The 21,308-nt window shown below is 41.8% G+C and overlaps 1 protein-coding gene across 1 annotated transcript in view; it reads left to right on the plus strand.

Moving 5' to 3' along the window:
- LOC128300810 (uncharacterized) overlaps nt 1–21,308 on the plus strand; it is a 135,779-nt gene that overhangs the window by 107,850 nt on the left and 6,621 nt on the right. Inside the window, exons 12-16 of the mRNA XM_053037008.1 lie at nt 985–1,060; nt 1,958–2,110; nt 2,657–4,749; nt 7,678–7,779; nt 9,207–9,310. Of these exons, the coding sequence (XP_052892968.1) occupies nt 985–1,060; nt 1,958–2,110; nt 2,657–4,749; nt 7,678–7,779; nt 9,207–9,310 (2,528 nt within the window). The remainder of the gene's footprint in view (nt 1–984; nt 1,061–1,957; nt 2,111–2,656; nt 4,750–7,677; nt 7,780–9,206; nt 9,311–21,308) is intronic.

Below are 21,308 nucleotides of genomic sequence, written 5' to 3' on the forward strand. Positions count from 1 at the left end.
GGCAGACCGTGTGCAGTAACGGTACTGTGCATCCCGAAACCACGGCAACCACTCGTCGCCATAGCAACGAAGGCACGAATGACGTTTCGCTGAGTGGAAAAACTCTTCATAACGGCAATGGTGCGGTTCTGCGGTCACCAATTCGTACGAGCAGGAAAAGCGAGCGGTCGGAACAGAACAGAAGACACGTAATGCTTCGTATTTCTTGCCTCGGAAAGAATGGACGCGTTGTTTTCGGGCTTTCGGGGTTTCGTCTCGTTTAGCCCCGGCTTATTGCTGTTGTACTGCTGCCAGTGACCAACGTCACTTTATTTCGATGTAATACAAGGATAAAATTTAATTGTTTTCCACCGCAAATGTTATGGCATATAAAATGCGAGGACCATCTCGCTTGTTTGGTGGGGCATCTCGGACTGTGGGCTGGAGGAGGGCAGTGGCAAAGCTGACAGTCCGTGATAATATCCGGAATGATTCTGGGTTTGCTTGCCGAACCTTGCTGAAGCATTGTTCCTGTGCGTGTATAGTATTTTATCTGCTCTTATGAGGGAAAAGGGGGCATTATGGAAATATGTGTATTGTTTAACGTTGAATGGGTTTCATGTTTACGTTAACATCATGCTTGTTTTCGTATCAAAAGAAATGATATCTCAAACCTCAACAAACAATTCAGTCCTCGTTGGTAAAATAGTGAATTTTGAGATGAAAAGTTCAATTTAAATAATTGCATTTTGATTTTTTTTTGTAAAAAAATATATCAAAAATCATTTAATTCTCTTTGCAAATTAAACGATCAAGAAAAATATATTTCCATATGATTCCTCATTTCGAAGACTTGCAAGGTCATCAAGACGTTGACATAACACTCAGGGATTAAGCCATTTAATGCTTGGTATTTCAATAAACAAATTCATTACACCAAAACACAACAAGCTTTGTTTGATATAAACATATTTCTATACATGCGCTATCTCTCTTCCGTTACAGGAGCGAATTCCCGCTCACCATGGGACAATGGCATACGATAAAAGTGTCCCGCACATCACGGCTGGCAGTGCTGAAGGTAAGTGCAGTAAATGCATCGCCCAACGCTGTGTAATTCCTGCCGGATATCTGTTAAAAGCGTATCAAACAGAAAGATTACTGGGCAGAAGTCATACACGTTTAGTCTATGCAAATGCTTTCGTACCCGTATCTTGCTGTACTGCAACTCTTCAATGTCCCTATTGTACCTGCGATGGGCTCCTTGTCATTCGTTCCCCTTTTTGTATGTGCGGAAGAGCCTGTAGGTTATAAAGCCAGTACCAGTAGCATATCTCTGTGATTCTTTTTTTTTCTCGGAGCCATATCTGATGACTAACAGCCGGCTATCTGGATGGGTGTTGCCGCTGTCAGCTTCGTCTGACTGAGACCTGAACTGGACATAAACTGACGTGTACTGCTTTGCCAGCCGACACCATGAGTGAAATGATTTAATTAAATTTTTATTTTGTAATTACCTCACCACCATTTCACATCCCAACCGTGCAGTGTCCTTCCTTGTGTTTGCGCTGCATGAAACGTGCAGTAACGTTCCTTACTGTGGGTGACAATTCCAAAACTCTTCAGAACATGCTTTAACTGCACCGAAGTCGAGGCAAGGCACAGCGTATTTTCATTCCCGTTTTACTGCTCTTTCCGGTATACTGTCTGCACCGAAAAAGCGAGCTTCATCGGTAAAGATTTGCAGCCAGGGCAGGGAAGAGTAAAAAAGTTTGATTAAATTGCAGCCTTTCCCCGGACGGGGCAAACTAGCTTAAGGGTGACCATTGGCCCGAAACTCGTCCATCTAGGCACAGCACGATTCCAAACAGATCAGCTCTAATTAATCCGATTTAATGCTAAGCTGCACCCGTCAACCGAACGTCTTTAGATTAACTCTGTTTGCCATTTTCATTTATCAAATCCGCCAACCGCACAGATTGATCAGCTGCCGGAAGTGATGACGGTGTCTCCGAACGGTTTCTGGCATCTTTCGCTGCCGCACAGCCTGTACCTCGGCGGCATCCATAATGTGCACACGCTGCCGACGAGCCTGCGGGATAAGGGATCATTTGCCGGCTGCATTCAGAAGGTAACAAAAGCAAAACCGACCGCGCGAAGAAGAATGGCACGGGATAAATGTATTATAATTCACTTTTGATTATTAATCTGATCATAGTTCTTGGGAGATAATCCACGAGTAGACAGGCAAACGTAGTTTGCAGATGGAATGAGATAATATTCGATTTAATCAAAACAGGAATCTAAAGTTCGATGAAAAATGTGAATCAAGAAAGCAGAAAAAAATATTGATAATTTAATTTATTATAACTAAATTAATTTATTTAAATTATAGATTTTTTATGTTTGTTTCACACTTTTCAAAACAATACCTGACTCTTCCTTCTCTTTCGATCGATGAATTTAGATTAAAATTTGTTAAAATCTCGCATTGTGGATACTTCTTGTTATAATACTGATAATCTACAAAATTTAAAATATATTTTAATGCAACTATGTAAAACATGGGGAGTAAATCACTCCGAAATTATCCATCCATGATGAATGAAGTGTGTAGTAATGGAACATATGCTTTTAACAACCCGACCTTTATATTCCATACATCTTTTTCCCACAGGTCGACATTAACGATCGGACGATTGCAATCATCTCGGAGGCACTCGGTGGTTCGAACGTGGAAAACTGTCCACATGCCTGCGTCGCCCGGCCGTGTGGTCCGCTAGCCAAGTGTGTCCCAAACCTCGACACTTACGAATGCCAATGCAACCCGCAGAACCGCCAGTGCAACAAGGCCGAGGAGCTGCCGTCGGAAGTAATTGAAAGGCAGCAGCGGCTGCTGAAGCGAAAGCAGCAAGAACAGTCGGATGCTCACCGGGCCATGAGCGCACTGTCCCCACCTGCCGCATCGGAACCGACACAGCCCTTAACGACCCGCTCGGGGACCTCAATCTCGACGACACAAGCACCACCGGAAGACAGTACTTTGCCGCATGATAATAATCCGGCGGATGTGGGCGACGGTAGCTCCGAGGAGAGTGACGAGGGCTACAATGATTACTATCAGAATGACGACGACGACGACGACGACGACGATGGCGATGACAACTATGGCACACCGGGAATGAGCACTGGGAACGATTACAATCAACCGGGAGCGAACAAATGGACTCGCTATCAGTCGGGGTCTGCGGGTGAAATAAAAACAGCTCCACCAGCATCCGCGGCTAATGAGGCTGATAAACAATCGCCCTACGCAGGCGAAGCGGAAACTTCCCCGGCGACCGACGGCCCGATGGCAACGGCAACGAGCGTGGCTGCATCGACCGTTGCTAATGAAAAGATAATCGTTTGGATCGATCGGCAAAAATCAAAGGACTCATTTTCCACGCAATCGAATGATTACGCAGATTACGGTGGTGGGGCAATGTTGGTCGACAGTGGCGAAGTGGCCGTAGAAGAAGAACGAGACGAAGCGATAAAACGGACGAAGGACGCAAAGAACACGCTGCCCGTGGATCGGGGGACTGAGGTTTATGATCCGAGCACCGGTACGATGGTGGTTAATGACCGAAAAATGATGATGGCAACGAACGGTGGTGACAGCACGGGTGACATGCTGCCGGATGGTGGTGAAGATGACGATGCTGATGATGATGATGATGATGCGACACGGAACAACCGCAGACCGCAGGTGGATGCGAGCGAACAGTCTTCGGCCAAACATCACAAGACGGCGGAGAATCGCGCCATGCTGCGGCAGCAGCGGCGACGGCCGGAAACGAAACCGGAGACGTTGCCGACCAGCAATAAGGATACGGACCAGCATGAACCGTCGTCAACTTTCCACGACCACGACGACGACAATGACGACAGTAATAGCGCTGCCGAAGGAGGAGCAGCAGCTTACGATGGCGATGGGTACGGGAAAGATTACGACCAGCACGGCGACCGGATACCGTACCGACCCGATTTTCTGCTCCACCGAAAAGGTATCTGGCGGGCTCGGGGACAGCGTCCGCATCGGGGCCAGCACGACTCGGTTGCGCCGGACGGGCCCGAGATCGATGAGACGCTGATCGAGGAGATGAACCGGATTATGAAAAATCATAACGACAACGACAACGACGCGGATGAGACGCTCGATAGCAGCTTCTGGGGTGTCGCATCGGACGGTTACGGTGAGCCGTCCCAAACGCAGCACGAATACGACATGGATGCAGACGTTGAGGTGGGTCACGCTGGTGGTGATGGTGACCGTCACCATCCCCATCACGACCATCATGAGCAGCAGCATGTACCCAGCCACCATCGCCGACGGACTGGAGTCGAGCAGGAAGGCGATAGCGACCAGAATGAGTCAAAGAGCTTCAGCCAACGAAACCGGTACGGGCTTCGGGCGGATCAACAACAGGAGCAGCAGCAACAGCAACAGCAACAACCACAGGAAAACGCACGGAACGACGAGGATGACATCCTGCGCAGCATAAAGTACAAAAACAAATACTTCCGGAAGTATCAGGGCGCGTGTTTCACCGGCACGGACAGCTACTTCCACTACAGTGACGCCGAAACGATGCGGCGTGTCATTAGCTACGAGATTGATCTGAATCTGCGCTTCAAAACGCACTCCGCGAACGGGCTGATCCTCTGGACGGGCCGGCACAGTGCGCTCGAGGGTGACGACTTCCTGTCGTTGGGCATCGAAAATGGGTAAGTTTTGGGGGGGGGGGGGGGGGGGGTGGGACGAGTTTTATGATCAAAAGGTGATGGTCAGTGGTTCATTATTTATTGCACGTGAAATGATGCGCTGACGGTGGCACACTGTTCTTCTTTTTGGACATTCCTCATTTCCCCTTTCTGCTTTGTGGCATTTTAATAATTTAATGATGCTGTTTAATTTTCTTAAGATATGGTTAATGTGTGCAACGAGATGCTTTCGAAAACTGTGTATGTTTTTATTTCCTTCTTTTACGATGCAATTTAATATTACAATAATATTTGATCGAAGGGTCTTAACTCAATTCCAGATAATTTAGAATTTCAACGTGAACATGTATACAAATGATCACCATTTCAAAGTGCTACAAATAGTTCAAAGAATAAAATAATTCAATAACAGTCTAAGAATTAGAATTAAGTTCACTTACTATCGAGAAAAAGGTTTTGCCAAAGATCATACTGACTTCAATCATTCGTCCAATAGGTTAATGACGGTCATTCCCCGAATTACGCGACTCTCGAGTGCTGCGACAAATTCGAAAAACTTCAAGGAATTGAATATTTTATTTGCAAATTTAATTTTGTTTCTAATTCAAGAAACAAACCTAGAAATTTCATTTATGAATGCTTTGTAACGTGTAAACAATTAGTAAGGGTTTCATTTCATTATTTTATTCGCGCACTTCACTAACACAGATGAAAAAATGCAATCACAGTGCCCAAACTTTGCATACGGAGTCGCTTCGAAAACCTTGGAAAAGATGTAAATTCGATTTTATCACAACCATTTTCATGTTAGATTTTTGCTCAATAACATTATCGTCATTTCTACATCGACAACGTAAACCCAACCTTCGCTTTTCGTTTTAATTTTTTGCGAAGTATCGAAGCCCACAGTCAATGAATCACATAATCAAATTTAAAAAAACCAAAGGATCTTCAGAGCATTCAGTCCTGTACTGTTCGGTTCTTTAACTGCCCACCTGTCTGCAATCCTACCTCCAACTTCAACACTGCCTTTAGAGGAGAAATCGAAAAGGATTGTTTGCTGGAAAGGTTAAATTAAGCAAAAGTGATAAATTCATTTTATTTATTATTTCAAAATGGTCTTCACTCATCAAATGCCATCTTTTCTCATGATTGGACTTGTGTTTCCATCCATTGTGTTCCATTCCATTTGACGTTAATTTATCTTGCAACAATCGATTACGGGGTATGAGTTCTTAAACTAAATGGAATGAAATGTCGGATTAGTCCCTTAAATATTTAATTTATAAACATTCAGGAATGTCAATGTACTCTCAAAGTTTTTTGTAACTATTTACGAATCGAGGATTTCAGTAATGTTTGGTTTATAATCTTTGACCGAAAAATAACAACACTACAAAGTTTTATCGTATTATTTTGCATGAATACACGAGCACCTTTTGTAGAACTTATTTCTAAACATGTGTGATAATTCTACCACATACAATACATTGACTAGGGTAAAGTGTACAGCGCTTTCACTGAAACCCTGCACACATTTATGATTCTAAGCCCAATGTCGCCATTTATCGATCGCTAAACCACCACCGGAAGCAACAACCCACGGTAGCTGGAACCATTACAAAGAGGTCTTTTCACCCAGCCCTGCCCAGGCCCAGCCCAGCCTTTAATTATTATGTGTCATTTGACCTTCGCATTAACATTCATATCGCGTGCAGCTGCCATGGAATATAAATTTTATTTAACGTTTGTCGTTTAATTTTGTCACCCGACGAAAAGAAAAAAACCAGCCGCTACCACGCGTAACCCAACGCTCCTGTTTGTTCTATTCTCACTCTTCGGCGCAAAGAAAAGTGATACATTTCTAGGTGGAAAGTGGAAAAACGGGCAGCAACGAATCATCCTTTCGTTCTGCCGTTCTTTAGGAACGCGTAGCTCAAAAGTACCATCAGTTAATGTGGCTTGAAATCGATTTCGGTTGGCCCGGATCGGCTAAAACACACTCCGCTCCGGTGGAAAAGCGGACAAGTACGAGATAAGAATTTTAAGTCGCTTCATCCCCTTGTTTTCCTTGCGCTTGGGTGTGCTGAAAATAACCATGGTTTGGGGATGTGAAGCTGGCACGCTCGGCAAGGTAGATAACGAATGTTCGTGTGACTCGCTCGGAACTCGGAATGGTGGTAGTACCACCGGTGCCTCTTGTTATCTTCAACTGCAAGCAAATATAAAATAATCCTGCTGGGCTGTTCCTCGCCATCTGGTGCGAAACGGTGAGCAGACGCATCGCAGTAGGCGATAACCGAGAAAGAGAAAATCATTCCTGGTGTTATCACGCACTTCAATCAAATCGCGTAAGGAGATTCGATCACAAGTGGCCCAAAAGTGTGCAGGCTACTAGATGATTCGCTTACGCGTTTCTATTCCACCGGACGTTCATGAAACTAGTGATCAAATATTTAAATATCGCTTGGAAAATAAGCAGCGAACGAAAGAAAAAAGCGCACACAACTACCGATCACCGCGAACCGATTCGCATCGAGGCACATCAGCTTTGGTGAATTTGATTCGCGTTTTTTGCTTCCATTTCATTCTGCATCTTGCATCATCGCTATGCACAATTCCTTTCGCGCATCGTCCGGATGCAGCGAATCCAAATGAACAACAACGACCCGTGAACGATGGTGACCAGATACTGTTTGCTCGAAAGATACTGTGTAAATTTAATCGTTCCTCGGGCAACAAAATGGTACGCTTCCGTCCGTGCACACCATTTTCTTTCGGCTAACATGAAGTTTCTAAATGAGTTCCGTTTTGTTTGAGTTTCGCTGCTACCATTTCGCTGCACCGTCAATGCCCACATCCACATACGATCACACGGGCGATGCTGTTTACTTATCCGTTCTTTCTATCCTTTTGCCGTTTTGCCTGTAGGTACCTGCATCTGCGATACAATCTCGGTTCGGGTGAAATTAATATCAAATACAATGCCACCAAAGTCAGCGATGGACTTTGGCATCGAGTTCGAGCGTTAAGGTAAGTGGATCGTAAATGATTTGTCAGGTTTTCTGCGAAGCTTAATGTGCTATTGAGTTCATGATTGTCTTACATCAATTAATATACTGTACGTATAGCGCACAAGGTGAAAAACCAACATTTATAGGAACTCTTCAACTCAATTGGAGCCTAATGGATTAAATGGTTTCTATTGCATAATGTCAAGCAATCTTGAAAATTATCAACCATAGTATTAGCCAATCACTGTTTATCTTTTGAGTCAATTATTCGGCCTATCAAGTGCATTAATACACTTACAACTCAAATGATAATATTATTTGACAGTTATTAGTCGAAATGCTCGACAAAAATGCAAAATTTATTTTCATAAATCATATTCAGAATTACACATTTTCCGCCTGATAGTAAGTGCAATTTCCACACACTGATAGACATGCTGAGTGTATGATCCATTTTCCATGTTGATTAGTGGTTTACCACTGCCGGTTGCCGGTATCACAATGCAATTCACTTGCGCCGTGTAATGAAAACCGGACTATTCCAGCACACATTCAGCGCTGACTGGTGAACCATTGTCTTTTCTACGTTCTATACACACAAAACAAAAAAAAAACCATCATCCTTCTACATCGCCGTATGCATAGCTAATGTACCACTGAAAGGTTTTTCTAACAAAAACCAATTTTTCATGAATTATAAATCTATCAATCACCCCGAGACGGACGGATGGGAACGAGAAAAAACAAAGAGCATAAAATCGATAGCACAATTTCCATACGCCTCGTTCGCTGATAGCAAAAGTCGAAACCACTCCTTTTTTTCCCGTCCAACCGGCCGATATTCTAACTCATTTATAACGATTTTTTATCTCGCTTTCTCGTTCTTGCTCTCTCGCTCCATTCACCTCCATACCTGCAACCCTTTCGACCGGGCTTCGACTTGCCACCGATGGCGACGGCTTTCCCGCTTTTCCTGTGGCGTTCAACGTTTTGCCGTCAATTTTCCACACGGAAACTGGCCTTTCCCATGGCCTCATGCACATACACACACACACACACACACTCGCGCACGTATCTACTAATATGCTACAAATCCGTTCCCTGCTGGACGATGGTGGATGTCACATTTTCACCCTGTTGGGAACATTTACCATCCATCCACATTTTCGCATCGATTCAACGGCCTACGTCCGGCATGTGTGACTGTCGGTTGCCGTGCGTGCATGTGCCCGTGCGCCATCTGGTGCCGTTCATTGTCATCCTGCACCTGGAACTCCCATCGCTGCCGCTGCGTCACCCTGCTGGACTCGGCAAACCAATGGACCCAACTGCTCAACGCCTTGCACTGACCGCATCTTGGTCCGTTGAAATGGGAAATTCTCAACCTACCACCGAAAAAAAAACAACAAATTCTCCTCACGGTGACTTGCAACCAAAACCCAACAGGAACTCACAGGACGGCACGCTGAAGGTTGACGGCGGTAAGCCAATCACCAGAAGATCTCCCGGCAAGCTAAGGCAGCTCAACACGGACACCGGGCTGTATGTCGGTAAGTGCTTGTATACTCGATTTTTTGTGTTTCTGTTGTTCACCTTTGCCATTTTCATCGCAACCGTTTCGTGTCCTTGCTTGCCATGCCCTTCTAACAGTGGCCGCTGGTTTTTTCGTCGTCCTTGTGTATAGCATTTTTTTGCAGCAAACACAACACAACACCCTGCAGGTCGTCCGGTAGGCTGGAAAACTTTTAAACTCTTTTGGTCTGCTGTACGGATCGGCTGGCTGGAGTTGTTGCATTTCTTGTCCGCTTCGTACTTCGTGCAAAATCAATTCATGAGGACTTATCGTGTGCAGAAGAAGTATGCAAAATAGTTTTCATGTCGCTGCTTAGGTACTGTTGTAATGTGAGGAAAAAAATTGTTTTTTCTCGCAAATTTCTTAGTCAAGCTTTGGCTTTTTAAATAATGACAGCCGTTGAATTAACCTTTCTGTTAAGGTTTATGAGAATATACTCTTCTGTTGAATATTTGTACGTTGAGATAACGTTATCTTCCATGTGTTATAATACTTTATTCATGAGGTTACTAGTACAGGGTATCCCACAATTTTTTGACAGTTTCCCATCAATTTTTGAAAGCGTCCCATAATTTTTTGGCTGCGTCTCACATATTTTGGAATTAGTCTCGAGGTTTTTTGAAGGTTAACCATATATTTTTGAATTCGCTCCGAGGTTTGTTGACGGTTCCCCAAATAATTTTGAATGCTACTTTAAATAAATTATCTTTCGCCTAACCACCGTATCCTGCAATTGTATTGAACCACAGATAAGGGAGAGAAGGTCACAGGTTCAGATGCATTCAAGGAAAACTATTGGCCTCCGTTTGTCATCTTTGAGGCGAAAAAGTTTAGAGAAAATCGATCGCTGCGGATGAGCTGCTTGGTTAGCGTGCTAACAATCCGCAGAGATTTTACCGTCAAGCTCATCACCAATGCTTGATTCACCTTCAACATCTTTCTTTCTTGTGTATCGGCACAACATCCTCAAGAGGCCTAGGCATATCATTTCTGGCTTTCCTTGTCTCTATTTATCCGTAGTCGGATAGTCTGTCCTGTGTACAGAAAATTGATCTGGATGGGATTTTGGACTGGTCCTGTCGTGTGGAGACCGGCACCAATACCTATACATCACCGGACAGCCCAATCAAAAAACCTCGGAACGAATTCAAAAATTGATAGGACGCAGTCAAAAAATTGTGGAACGGATTCAAAAATATATGCGACGCAGTTAAAAAAAATCGGGACGGATTCAAAAATGTCTGGGACGCAATCAAAAAATCTCGGGACGGATTCAAAAATTGATGGGAAACTGTCAATAAATTGCGGGACGGATTCAAAAATATCTGGGACGCAATCAAAAAATCTCGGGACGGATTCAAAAATTGATGGGAAATTGTCAACGAATTGCGGGATACCCTGTAATATTACACCTGATCGTGTCTTTTCTAGAAAAAAAATACAAATCTTTTCATTCAAACTGCATACTTCCAATTTTTACTGCTAAATTATAATTTTTCTGCAAATGTAAAACATATAATTTCCCACTTCAAAAAGTAGCCACTAATAGGTAACAAAACTGAACGAATTTTAATATGCACCCATTTTACTTTTAAGTACTGTATAATTCCAGCGTTTATATTTATAATTTTCAACAATACTTTGTTGTGTGTTTTGAATGTAAATTATACATCAAACAGCCTTGACAAAGAAAAGAACGATAATAGTACCTAACGTGATTTGGAATGAAAATTAATGTAAAGTGGGTATTTATCCCCATCCTTCATCCCAAGCTCAGCTCGGAATGGATTGCTTTCCGCGAATGATAAACTTCCACCCACATTTGGAACCATAGTGAAGCGAAAACCATCATCCTCCAACGTCTAGACAATCCACTTTCCATAAAAGATATCTTGTGCAAGTACAAGCCGAAAGATATTTATCAATATTCAAAAATGGTTATTTGGGTGTTTCCATGCGCCTACGATAAATGGTCACGCCGTATGATGCTGATGGTTTTTTGCCAATGAGTACGGTACGCGAACAACCTTTCGACCACCAACAACCACCTGTATTCGAGCGGGCTCGCGTCATGCGACTTGTAAAGGCCAGTTTTCTGGGAAACAAAAACTGATTATCCCGTCGACCCGGGGAAACTGCTCCAATCGACCACTTTTCTTTCCCTCTCCGTCGCTTCCCTCCTCTCCTTTTGCCACTCCCTTTTCCGATCGTTTAACGACAACCTTAGACATGGCCTTTTCATTGCTCTAATGGATTTACAATGTTAATGGCAGGTAGCTTTCAGCTATTTTCCATCTCCCACATCCCCCCAGGTGAGCTTCTTCGCCTCCCACTCCGCGAGAGAGTCCGTTCTAGGGCTTGTTCCCGCAGTGAGTCAGATCCTGCCTCGTGCGGTTCGGTCTGTTCGGCGTCCGCTGTTATTATTAGTCAATTTTCATTCGTTTACCTTTGCGCACGGTTAATGATACGGTGCTCGGCAAAATTGCTACCAACCTGGGCGATTGAGCTTCTCCCGCGCGGCTTTCTCCAAACAGTCGGTGATTGGCACCCGTCAAAAGCTACCATAAATGCTACGAGTCGCCATTAGTGTTGACCTCGTGGATATTATCGCGTGGAAGCGCGTTCGGAGTAGTAGGTGCGGCCACGGGGAAATATCGGTACGGTTTCATTATCGCCATGGCTGCGCAAAGAATCGCTCTATTCAAGGGACGTGACCTCGAAGATAGATTCATGCACCGTTGGCAGAAGATGTTTGATGTTATAATAATGAATTCTTCACAATTGATCGTACGCACGGATCGAAGCGTTGATTGGAGTTCAGGAGTAGGAGTTCATTTACCGTTCACATTAAATTTCTTTAAGACGGTTTAGAGCACTGAAGGAAAATTCAATCCTAACATTCAAGTAGTTATTTACAGAAAAAAATTCGTTATTGCTATCAGCGGTGGATCAAATGTTAGGCGGAGTAGGCGGTCGCCTAGGGCCTCGCCGTGTTGGGGGCCCAAACAATTTGTGCCGATTGTGCGATTTTTGGGAATTTTACAGCAGAGTTAATTTATAGCAAAAAATTTAATTATAAAGGTAAAAAATATCTTCCTTGGTTATATAAAACATTTGTTTGTATGTGATAAATTAAATGCAGAGAACAATATCGACTTTGTGACTTTAAAGTATAAACGAACTTGCACCAGGATTTCCGAATGTATAGTACCAGGAGAGCATCCACGGAAGAGGTAGCTCCTGGTACTGCGCGGTAAGGTATGCAATGTTTATACACTAACTTTGCAACCAACTTGCATACATTTCGGCGGTTTTCGAGCAAAATTGCTGTACAAGGTGCTACCTCTTCCGTGGATGCTTTCCTGGTACAATACATTCGAAAACTGGTAGTTTTCGAAGAAATTTTTCACGAAAAACGGGAAAGTTAGTTTCTTAAAAATTGCATACCTTTCGGCGGTTTTCGACCAAAATTGCTGTACTAGGTGCTCTTCCGTGGATGCGCTCCTGGTATCGGAAATCGGAAAACAGCTGGTTTTGTATGGAGTTTCGTACCAGTCGATGGGAAGTTTGTGCGAGATGAACGATGCTTTCTGTTTCATCCATCTTCCTTAAACTAGTGAACGCTCTCACGGGGAAACACATGCTTTCCTTGTATCAGAAATCTGAAAACAATTGTAAATCAAACAATCTGAAAGCTGAAACAATCTGAAAGCTGTAAACTGTACCTTGGGCAAAAAATCGAAGAAGGCGTTGGACTAATCAGGATTCGTAAATGTACGTAAATCGTAGAAAATGTGATCCAAGTAGAGGTGGGATGGTTCTCCTTAGCGCATACAAACGTTGATATATAGAGACTAGCTTACTAGGCCTGTTTACAGGGCTATGCAACATAACTCTGAATGTACGCAAGGGAGTTTTCTTTCCGAGACTTTGCTGGTGTTGTTAAATCATGTTTGAAGTACACCTTTCTAACACCGATAATGCTGTAGCAAAAATATAGGCCCACTTTAAAAATTCCGCCCTGGGCCTCCAAGGGGATTGATCCTCCACTGATTGCTATAAAAATTGAGCTAAAGCTGTACCAGTAATTGTGTATGTTGTTTTTTAATGTATACTATGCCAACCTAGCCAAGCTACTATTGCTTTACGACACATTCTAATCCACTGTTACTGGTGACAATGATAATACTCAAATTACTAGCATACGAACACTAATCGTATTGCTCAAGCACATCAAATTATGGTCTCCTCTTATTGTCTCGATTCTAATCCGCTGCACCACCGTTAAGTTCTTTTCGGTATATCCCGCAAAGCAGTGCTAAAATCAATCCCACTTTTTATGAGTTTGTCTTTCACAAGGACACCTCCGTTCGCTCACATCAGCTTTCCGGGTGAGATCGTAAAAGTAGAGAATTAACTGTATCGTTAACGCCAGTGTTGGAGCACTTGGAGGTTTTTATCGCGTCTAAAGCATGCTTATTCGAATGTCTTGAATATTCCCGCTTGCAGGAGTGTTTTATATTTGTCTTTCCCGTTGGAAAACGGGGAGCTTTCATTCTTCTTACTGCTTAAAATAGTATATCGATCAGTGCTGCTTTTACACAGAATCTTTTTTCGCTTAATTTAAGATTCTTTATAAACGATTAAAGGAATGTCCAAAAATGTGCTCAACAACAGTGAAACAGCCATTCGTTCTTTTACCCTACGATTTTGCTCTACCTCAAAGAAGAGTCACCGCATGCGCTGGCAACAAATAAAAGAAAATGGGAAAATAAGTCCCGTGTCCATGGATGAAAATCAACCTACAATTTTACTGCAAACCAAACCAAACCCCCTGCACCACACAGCAACAACCGTACGGGGCAAATGTTGCTGGAAAATTGCACACCACAGCGCAAAACCGCTGTGTTCACCCGTTCCCAAATACCGGGAAAAAGCTCGCGCGCGTATGGCACCCGGGGTGGTGTTGATGGTTAGCGCGTGGGTGGTCAATAAAGCAGATATTTATGTTATGGTGTTGCTGGCAATATGTTTACCTTTCTTGCTTTAAAAAACGATTTAGCCGCGTATGGCCAGTTTCCGGCCATAAGCGCAAAACAGCACCGCAAAACAAAAATAAAAAGTCAGCGAAATGGCGAAACATTGAAAGCCACTTGCGCTGCTAACCCATTTCACTGGTTTACCGTTGTGCTTTGGTCATTACATAGCTTGTTCTTTTTTGCTTCTCGCTCCGTCAATGGCTTCCGGTAAAGTTTCTAAAACGGAGCGTGCCAATCCGCACCGTTTTGTTGGTAGGGTACGCAAACCTACGCAAAGCTTCTTTATCCAGGGGAAAAATTGTCAACAGAAGTACGGAAAGCTTTTCTTGGAACAGAATGAATCTGTCCGCTTCGATTGTAGGGATGGTGTAAAACGTAGCGCTTACGTAGAATTCACAGTAAGTAATGCAATCTACGTAAAGCACGTATTTTATTGCCTTCGCCCATCAAACGTTCCCGTACCGGCATGCAAGGATAGGTGGAACCATTTAGATTATTTCGATCGCTATTCAATGGACCCGCATGGACGATAATCGCTGTACAATTCAATTGCTTCGTGAGAAATTGATGGAGGACACGTTTATCAGGTAGGAAAGCGAATACGTTACCAAGGGTTCCAGTGAGCAAGGCTGGACTTATGCTGTGACATATTGCTTGCCACGTTCGGGAATGTAAATCTACCATGAAGACGTTTTAGTTTTATAAATAGAAAAATAAATGTATTATATTAGGTTATTTTTCATCTTTCAATGGCACTCTTCAATGCAAATTGATGATGTACTTTTTAAAGTTAAATGTTATGTGTATTGATTTTTTTTTAACTTTACAGTTTTTGTACTTATAATCTATTTCTAGTAAAAAAAAATAATAATCAGTAGTAATACACTGGTCAAGACAAGGTGTATTCAACAATTTTTCATACATTCATATACATTGAATCAATACTTTTCTTGAGAGCCTTTTTCAAAATAAAGCAAGCGAAGAAGTAAAAATAAGATAAACATATGGTGTCTCAAAAAGATAGCCTCATTTAGGTTTTTTTCAACAGATAAGTGACCAAAATGAGCTTATGTCGATGGAAGCAGCATGATTTAGTAATCAGTAGGTCCTGTTTCGTGATTTACCACAGGTAGTTCTCAAAATACACGGTTCCTTATGTACGCAGATACGGATTTATCGCGGATTTATAAAAATTGACAGCTGAATTAGTTTATGGCGCAAAATTCAGCCATACACTTAAAAAAAGTGTTTAAAAGCGCCTTCTATTTCAATGCTACATATTTGTTTTCATTTTTATGGTGTCCTCTTTCTAAAAGACACCTGAAATGCGAAATATGTTGCTAAATATGCGAAATGTGTTAAGAAGGTTTTAAAGGTTTTTAAGATTTTAACTATTAACATTCAACTATAATCGATTATACACTGGGTTCAACATTCGAGGAAATTCGAGATACACAGTTCTCTCATGGACTATAACTGTCCGCTTTAATCTCGGGGATTGCTTGTACTTGATAAAAATGGCTTTTCACGCTAAACACGCTTTTCGATAGTTTTTATTTGTATTGAGCTGACTGGAAAGGCATATCCTGTCTGATAACAACTTTAAGCTTCTGTATGATATTCTACTGTTGGCTTTCTTCTTCGTTTTCTTGTTCATCATCATCTTCTTCTTCTTGACGTAATTACCTACTAGATCATGCCTGCCATTTTTGGCTTTCTTGACTTATGCCGGTCCGTGCTACTCCATCTTCATAAAACTCTTAAATTAGCATTTCTCTAGTATTCTTTAAGATGTTTAAGTCTGATGAGGTCTGGTAAGTAACCAGGTCATTGTTCTGATGGTTGTAGGGACGTCTTGTTGGCATTCGTGAGGCTATCAATTTGGGACATTGTGTTTTTTCTTTCTTTCATTCCTTCGTATATTGTAGCTTTATTTGTAAGAAATTAATCAGAATCATTAGAATAATAAAAAAAATCTGAGAAAGATAAAAATATTATCCGATAGAAAAAAACTAGGTAAGGCTATAATTTTGGAACAATTGGCTATAAGTGTATAATTGTCTGCTTTAATACAATTTAATAAAACATATTCAGAGCAGACTTTTTTTTAAAGGAAACCAAATAATTTTGCTCTATTAGTTGATTTGATTCTGGTAATTTATTTAATGGTAATGACTGTTCTTCACATACTTTGCAAAACATACTCGTAACATACGATTTAAGTTATAGATGTTTAAAGAAGATATGCTGCTGATAAGACAGCCATTCTGGCGTAAAGATGCTGCCGTATTCATATTCCATGTTTATCACATTCTTATTATTGTTTGGCTTCTATTCGTATTACTTAATTCTATTGAAATCTTAATATAAAGTACAATTAAGTACATTACTTTGAAGATATTTTCTTCTCCGCACAGTGAAAGAGCACCATACCTCCGGGTACACCCGACCGATGCTTGATACTTTATAACTGTAGTGATAACCAAAATTCATTTCATTTCATTTACTTACTATTGTTGCTAAACCTAAACTTTCTACATAAATCTAACTTCTGCCGAGATGACAACTTTTAAAATGGATTGGTCAATAGGGAATGGACAGTAGGTGGACACTAAAGGGGAAAAGGAGAGATGAAATTCAAAGAGATAGGGACGCGGTGGTGAAAGTACGAATTGCACCTTGCAGAGGGCCTCTGCGTCCTACTGCAGTTCAAAGTGTGGGTATGAGTAATGAAGGACTAGAACCTTTGGGAAAGTAGAAGGGGACAGTTTCATTATAACCATTCCTTAGCTATCTCAATGCGTTCTAAAGATGAAAAGTGTTGCGAGCAACGGTTCATTTGAACCAACAGCAGCCCGTTCAGTAGGTTTACGCTAGGTGGCGCTCGCGTAGCAGGATCGTGCGCTCTTCTCACGTATTCCCGTTCTGGGAAAACGGGAGAGAATGCCGATAAAAGCAGCGCGCAGGGACAGATAGGGTCTTTTTCGATACCAGCTTAGGCAAAGGATAGAAGTTTTTTTAACCCGCCCTTTTCCTTTCTTAACCTAACACGAGAGATACACTCTCCTTTAGAATAAAAGTGTTAAAAGAAGCTATTAGTGTCGCCTTTGCGGTAGAAAAGCGGTCGCTGGACGCGACCTTTGTTGCTGGACGCAACAAAAAGTAATAATAATTTGGTTAAAATATTCGTCTCGAAATATTGTGCTCGAAAACCGCCGAAAGGTATGCAATGTTTAAACACTAACTTTCCCTTTGGTCGTGAAAAATTTCTTTGAAAACTACCAATTTCCGAATGTATAGTACCAGGAGAGCATCCACGAAAGAGGTAGCACCTAGTATAGCAATTTTGGTCGAAAACCGCCGAAAGGTATGCAATATTTAAACACTAACTTTCCCGTTGGTCGTAAAAAATTTCTTCGAAAACTACCAATTTCCGAATGTATTGTACCAGGAGAGCATCCACGGAAGAGGTAGCTCCTGGTACTGCGCCGTAAGGTATGCAATGTTTATACACTAACTTTGCAACCAACTTGCAATGCAATGCGCCGTAAGGTATGCAATGTTTATACACTAACTTTGCAACCAACTTGCAATGCAAGTTTGGTGCATGCAAGAAACTTGCAAGATGGCGCCCAACTTCGTACTTGCATGCAACAAACTTGCATGCAAACTTGCATGCAAGTTTTCGCATGCAAGTTTGTATGCAAGTTCTTGCATGCAAGTTTGCATGCAAGTTCTTGTATGCAAGTTTGCATGCAAGTTTGTATGCAAGTTCTTGCATGCAAGTTTGCATGCAAGTTCTTTTATGCAAGTTTGCATGCAAGTTTGTATGCAAGTTCTTGCATGCAAGTTCTTGCATGCAAGTTTGCATGCAAGTTTGTATGCAAGTTCTTGCATGCAAGTTCTTGCATGCAAGTTTGCATGCAAACTTGCATGCAAGTTTGCATGCAAACTTGCATGCAAGATTGCATGCAAGAAATTGCATGCGAAAACTTGCATGCAAGATTGCATGCAAGTTTGCATGCAAGTTCTTGCATGCAAGTACGAAGTTGGGCGCCATCTTCCAAGTTTCTTGCATGCACCAAACTTGCATTGCAAGTTGGTTGCAAAGTTAGTGTATAAACATTGCATACCTTACGGCGCAGTACCAGGAGCTACCTCTTCCGTGGATGCTCTCCTGGTACAATACATTCGGAAACTGGTAGTTTTCAAAGAAATTTTTTACGACCAACGGGAAAGTTAGTGTTTAAATATTGCATACCTTTCGGCGGTTTTCGACCAAAATTGCTATACTAGGTGCTACCTCTTTCGTGGATGCTCTCCTGGTACTATACATTCGGAAATTGGTAGTTTTCAAAGAAATTTTTCACGACCAAAGGGAAAGTTAGTGTTTAAACATTGCATACCTTTCGGCGGTTTTCGAGCAAAATTGCTGTACAAGGTGCTACCTCTTCCGTGGATGCTTTTCTGGTATCAGAAATCTGAAAATAGCTGGTTGGTATGGAATTTCGTACCAGTCGATGGGAAGTTTGTGCGAGATGAACGATGCTTTCCGTTTCGTCCATCTTCCTTACACTAGCGATCGCTCTCACGGATTTGACAGTATGCAATGCAATAGTCATGGGCAAATTTATTCCACACTGCTTGTGTCACCTCTTGAAAAATATGTTTTCCTGGTATCGCAAATCTGAAAACAATTGTGTTGTTCATGGTCTTAAACATCAACATGAGCGCAACAGGTTTCTAACAAATTTCTCTGATTGTTACCGAAGAAGTAAACCGATGTACCTTGTAAAACTGGTACTGTAAACAAGTGCAAGTTTGTTGCATTCAAGTACGAAGTTGGGCGCCATCTTGCAAGTTTCTTGCATGCACCAAACTTGCATTGCAAGTTGGTTGCAAAGTTAGTGTATAAACATTGCATACCTTACGGCGCATTGCATTGCAAGTTGGTTGCAAAGTTAGTGTATAAACATTGCATACCTTACGGCGCAGTACCAGGAGCTACCTCTTCCGTGGATGCTCTCCTGGTACTATACATTCGGAAACTGGTAGTTTTCGAAGACATTTTTCACGACCAACGGGAAAGTTAGTGTTTAACTATTGCATACTTTTCGGCGGATTTCGATCAAAATTGCTATACTAGGTGCTACCTCTTTCGTGGATGCTCTCCTGGTACTATACATTCGAAAACTGGTAGTTTTCAAAGAAAAGTTTCTCGATTAACGGAAAAATTAGTGCCCCGGTCCTGGTGTAATTTCGTTTATACTTTAAAGTCACAAAGTCGATTTTCTTCTTTGCATTTAAATAATTACATAGAAACAAATGTTTTGTATAACTAAGGAAGATATATTTTATGCATTTTTTACCTTTTCAATTAATTTTCTTCCTATAAATTAACTCTGCTGTTAAATTCCCAAAAATCGCACAATTGGCACAAATTGTTTGGGGCCCCCAACACGACGAGGCCCTAGGCGACCGCCTACTCCGCCTACCGTTTGATCCGCCGCTGGTTTTTACAGACATTGAGCCTTAACGGCTTCGTCTCTTAGTCTAAGATTGCCAATTGTCTGATCTGGACATCTTGCATTGTGTTTTAGTTATTTGGCCATTGTAGATTATTAGTCCCGAACCTTGGTCAGTTATCACGAATGAAATGTATCGTAAAAATATACGACACGTCCTGTTTGCGTTCAGCTCCCACCTGGACTGTGATATGTATCATATAATTTTAGCATTAATACTGTAAATTACACTTAAGCAGTTCTTAACAGCTCTTGCCTCAGATTATACCCCTTGTTGCTTACTATACATTCCTGCTTTTCGTAGGCATCGCACATAACTTCGTCGAAAGTCGACGTTTTTACAATTAGAAAACTGTATGTGCCCAAGGTCTAGTAGGTATCCTCATCCAGATACTACTGATTACCCATGAATTTTTCTGATTTCTTTCACAGATATAGTATATTTGAGTCATACCATTCCAATAACAGGCATATACATGATTAGATTTCATACGGTGCCATTTTATCAGATGCACAACTATCCAGGTTAAGGGTAAATAAAGTGCTCAGCTTGTGTAATGGAATCTTAAAGCACAGCCGATCTGCAAAAAAAAGCCCCACTAAAAATGTTCTCGTCCTTCAAAAACTCGAAACATGGACTGCATTCGCAAACCCGAAATATTCGGTGAAGTACAAGGATCCATATGATGATGGCAGCCAGTGCTCTTGGCTGGTATGATTTGAACTGACGATTGTTGACTATGATTTAACCGAGCCTTTCATTTGAAAGGTGTTTTCCTGAAGTTTATGGCGATATTACTTATTTTGCCTATTTGCAATTGATCTCGTCTTGACCATTGGTACTTGACTCCACAAAATTCTGCGTCTCCAGACTCTTGGTTGTTTGGTTTGATAAAATTTGCTCTATATAAACAGAGAAGTAAACAATAGAGCACAACAACAACAACTGCCCATGAAACAGTAGTATCAGATGGTACAATTATGAAGAATTGCAGCGAATCGAGCAGTAATACAGCATCTTAAATTCCTATATAATATAAGATGCTGTAAAACATGGTATCCTTTTCTATGGTGCTACCTTTGTGGGTTCAAGGGTCAGTTCTGGTCTTCCTTGATTTGTATTAATCCGGATAGTGAGTCCTGCGCTCACTTGACACATGGAAGGCGGCACATGATGGGGAAACTGTATCACCGATCAAAATTAAAATCTTTTTGAATATCTTGTAAATAATACTGCTAGAAAACGCGCGACTACCAAAGGACAACAATTAAAAACATTCTCAAATTGCGCGTCTGTGGACGTCGATGCCTGTAAAAATCAACTTCCATTTGATAAAACCAAATTATACATGGAGAAATAAATTGTTGGCTCATAGAGGGGGATCATAGAAGGCGTTGAAAGAAAGGAGTT

Source organism: Anopheles moucheti, chromosome 3 (assembly GCF_943734755.1).
Source record: "Anopheles moucheti chromosome 3, idAnoMoucSN_F20_07, whole genome shotgun sequence".
NCBI lineage: Eukaryota > Metazoa > Arthropoda > Insecta > Diptera > Culicidae > Anopheles > Anopheles moucheti.